Below are 4,225 nucleotides of genomic sequence, written 5' to 3'. Positions count from 1 at the left end.
AGCGGGCCAGCCCTCGGTGGATTTGCAGCAGGTGTGAGAAAGGCGTTTGCAGCTCTGCACACGCAGTGCCTCGGCCTGGCATGGCCCTCGCACTCACACCCAGCCTTGCACGCTCAAGCACTCATTTCCTCTTGCACCCACGTGCCCTTTTGTCATGTGTGTTCAGACTCCACCTCTTCGGGGAAGCCCAAGGGGCCTGTGGGTCCTGCGACACTTCACCCTGTCCTGCTATTGCTCTTACACCACAAGACCTCCACTTCCTCCCCCGCCGGGCTCGGAACGGGCTTCCGGAGGCTGGGAAGACGGGCCGAGTCCTACCGGCTGTTTGCGCAGCACCGGGCACTGAGCAGGTGCTCAGGAGACATGAGCGGAATGCGCGGAAGGAAGACTGAAGCCGTGGGCCAGGCGCACAGACGGGGTAGGGGGGCGTTTGTCCAGGGACCGCCCCCACCTCTCCCTCCCAGGAGCCCCGGGCCCCCTCACCTCTGTGACATGATCTTGAAGGCGTCGGGCAGGTAGCACTGCACGTTCTCCATCTGGAAGGGGTCAGCGTCGCAGATCTTGTCATCTGTGCGCCCGTAGTTGGCGTTCTCCACCATGATGACGTCGCTGCCCGGGCACCGCAGCTCGATGGGGTAGCCTTCGCACGCCAGCTCCCGGCGCATCAGCCCGAATGGGAGCCCGGCCCGGCTCAGGCCTGCAGGGAGGGGAGACCCTGCTGAGGTCGCACCTCCCACCGGGGCGGGATCCAGGACGTGGGCTCCAGGAACCTCAGTTCTTTCCTCCGCAAAATGGGCCTCTCAGCATGCCCGCCCGCCCGTAGGAAGTCCTCTGCCCTAAGCTCCTAGACGAGCCTTCGAGCACATGGGCGTGTCCCGCCCCAGGAGCGTCTGGCCTTGGGCCAGGTGGGACGGTCTGCCCCAACCATTTCAGGTTGAGCTGAGTCCTCCCGTCCTAATCCCGCGTCCCTCAGAATGGGACCAAACTTGAAACAGAGGTGATCAAGTTAAAATGAGCCCGCTGAGGTAGGCCCTGCTCCAGTATGACCGGGGTCCTTATGAAAAGGGGAAATTTGGACCCAGAGACACGCACGGAGGGAGGGCAGTGTGGAGACACGGAGAAGACAGGCCACCGTGAGCCCAGGAGAGAACAGCTCCTTCCCTTGCGGCCCTTGGAAGGAGCCAACCCTGCTGACAACTTGATCTTGAACTTGGAGTCTATAGAAACCGTCAGACAATGAAATTCTGCTGTTTTAAGCCACCTGGTCTGTGATGCTTTGTTAGGGCAGGCCTAGCAGATGAGCACACTCACAGTGTGATGGGGGGAGGGTATCGGTGGACTCCGGAAGGGCTGGGGACTGAGGCCAGCCCTGTGGGCGGTCCCCCACGTCTACATGCCTGAGCCCCAGTAATGGCCCTGGACAGCGAGGCTCGCGGGCGTGTTGCCAGGTCGGCCCTCGCATGTTGTCTCACAGCACGTGTGACCACGGCGTAGGGAGGGGACAGGCCAGGAGCCCGCCGCTCAGAGCCTTCCCGGATGCTGCCCCACGCACTGATTCTCCTGGCTGATTTTCTCTGTATCCCTTTGCCGTAAGAAGCTGTAACCATGAGCACAACGGCGTTCTAGAACGCTCCTAGTGAATCATCACGTGTGAGGGTGCTCTAAGGCACTCACAAACTTGCAGTGGGGAGTCGGAAGTAAGGGAGGTCGTGGGTACTCCCCTAACCTCACACCACCCACACCAGCGGGAGAGATGGCACGGGAGGAATGTTCCGGAAGACGCCACAGAGCCTGGCCTTGCCACTTCTCAGCTGCTGGGCCAGAGCCCCTCTCGGCGTGCCCTGGGGATCTGCGGCACCAACATCATGCGGTGGCTGCCCCCCGCCCCCAGGCCCACTGCATGAGAATCCCAGGGGTGGCCCAGGAGCCTGGACCGGGGCGCCCACCAGCGGTTCCGATGCGCGCCCGGTTTGGACAGCCACAGCTTTAGCCGCCTCAGGCCTCAGGTTCCGACCTCTAAGATCAGCACTGACAGCCAGGGGCTGTACCCTGAGGACTCGGTGCACTAGAGAAGGTTCCTGAAGGAAGCATGGAGCATGGCGCCCAGTCAGGTGACAGGTGAGGTGGCACTTGGCGGGATCACTGAGGCAGCCAGACTCTGCACGACAGAGTGGGCTCCACGGGGTCCACACCTGCCAGGGCGGCCACCTACTCAGGCGCCGCCTCGCTGGGGGCGGGCGGGAAGCGTGCGTGCACGGGGTGGCCCGCGGGCCCAGCGTGGGGACCGCGGCTCGGGGGTAAAGAGCAGAGCTGGTGCAGAGGGCGGCAGTGCCAAGCGGACCCCTTTCAGAGACCCAGCCTTCCGCCGTCGGGTGGGCAGCCCGAGGGGGATGGCGGCGAGGCCCCTGGGGTTTTTTGGGGTGAGTTGAGTCTCACTCGGGGGAAAGTATTACATGTGTTCCTCCAGCACCATCTGCTGCCACAGCTAATTTTAGTCCTTCCCGGGCTGGGAGGGAGGCTGGGGGTGGAGGCTGGCTCAGATGGGTCTGGGGGTGGGAGCGGCCCCTCCCGGCCCAGCTGGGGCTGGGGGGCAGGACCCGGATGGGCAGAGACCGTGGGCGTGCCAAGGCCCTGGGGCCCGCCTGAATAATGCCCCCTCCACCTTTGTGGCTTCCTGGAGTACTGGGCTCCATGAGGGGCCACTGGGGAGCACCCGCCAACAGCGCCCTCCAGACGGGGCTGAGGCGGTGCCGGCCGGGGCCAAAGCCCGCAGGCCCCTCCCCTCCTCGTGCCCTGCCCTTCCCCCGCCTAGGCCTGCCATGGGGACCATAATTGAGTAATTGGTAAAGGTGGGCGGGCGGGCTTGGGGCACTAATTGTTGCATGTGCAGGATCCTGGGGCCGGCATAGGGCCGAGCCGGGTAATTAGTTGTTTTTAAATAAACGTCAGCGGGCATGCCTTAATTAAGCCTTCTTCCCAGCGAGAGCCTCAGAGATGTAATCACAGAGAAAGCCACGCGCCCAAGACAGAGGAGCACCGGCTCACCAGGAAGGCCTGTCCGGGTCCCAGGAGGCCACAGCCCGCGTCCCAGGCTCCAGGACCCCTGGCTGCCCTGGGCTGGGGGCGAGGGGCCGGCCCGGGGAGCCCTCAGTGGTGCTAGGTTGGGGGGGGGGGCGGCAATTACCAAGTCTTCCTCTGGCTTCGTTCCAGACCTCTTCCTCGCTCCAGACCTCAGCGGGGCCGGCCGTCCTTTAGCGAGCTCTCGGGGAGACGCCGCACCCCGTCCTGTGCCCGCCCAGCTGCGCTCTGGAGGCGGGGCCCCTCCCCAGCCCCAGCGGCACCTACCTTGGGTGGCTGAGGTGACCAGGACGGCGGTGATGCAGAGACTCCAGAGCACTGCGGCCAGGCGGGCCATGGCGGCGGCCGGCGGCGGGTCCGGGTTGCTCAGTGTCCTGTGCAGGGGGCCTTGCCCCGCATCAGCAGGTGGGCAGCACAGCCCGGCCCACCGGCCTGGGGAGAACAGGGAGAGTGAGGCGGCGGACGGGAGGGCAAGGCCCCAGGAGCCACAGGAGGAGGTGCGTTTGGGCCGGTCCCCTCTCCTCCTGCTGGTGGCCGATGGCTTCCACCTCACAGTCCCGAGAGGGGCCGCTCAAGGGACCTCCCTCGAGCCAGCTGTATGTGGCTGAAGCCGCACCCTCGGGCCAGAGGCCGACGGGCCCCCCAGCACCTCCGGCTGACACTGCTAACCACCGTCCACCCCACCCCACCCCACCCCCGGCAGCCAGACCCACCTCTGAACCAAAGGGAACCTCCTAGACAAGCCTCCCGTGGTCTGACAATGCCCGTCAGGTAGCAGAGGCGGCTCATGGGGATGTCACGGCTGCGAAGGGCCCACCTGCACCAGGCAGGCCTCAGGCCCTCTATCATGGGGGATAAAGACCTTCCAGAAATTTCTTCACCATCCCCAAGTCCCAACCCTGCCCACTTGTCTCCCCCACCTAGCTTCCTCACCCAGCACTGCATGGGGGCGGGGGCCGGGTACCCAGGCATCCCGGCCTTGACCTGCTCCTCCCAGTCTTGGGCAGGAAGCCAGGCCCCGCCCCCCAGCCCTTGCTTCCTGTCGCTCCCCCTCTGGTAGCTAATTAGAATCCAGCTGGCTGGCGCCACAGATCGGGGACCAGGGACAACTGAGTCCCCTCTTTCCCCTCTGGGGGACCCTCGAGGT

General features: G+C 65.0%; 1 protein-coding gene across 1 annotated transcript in view; it reads right to left on the bottom strand.

Annotated features, from left to right (window-relative positions):
• The window catches only part of ADGRL1 (adhesion G protein-coupled receptor L1), a 43,396-nt gene that overhangs the window by 24,582 nt on the left and 14,589 nt on the right, over window positions 1-4,225 (bottom strand). The window contains 2 exon segments of the mRNA XM_077765446.1: window positions 484-697; window positions 3,346-3,510. Coding sequence (XP_077621572.1) covers window positions 484-697; window positions 3,346-3,415 — 284 coding nt within the window. The 5' untranslated portion in view covers window positions 3,416-3,510.

Source organism: Crocuta crocuta, unplaced genomic scaffold (assembly GCF_008692635.1).
Source record: "Crocuta crocuta isolate KB4526 unplaced genomic scaffold, BGI_CrCroc_1.0 scaffold693, whole genome shotgun sequence".
NCBI lineage: Eukaryota > Metazoa > Chordata > Mammalia > Carnivora > Hyaenidae > Crocuta > Crocuta crocuta.
This window is presented reverse-complemented; position numbering and strand designations above follow the sequence as displayed.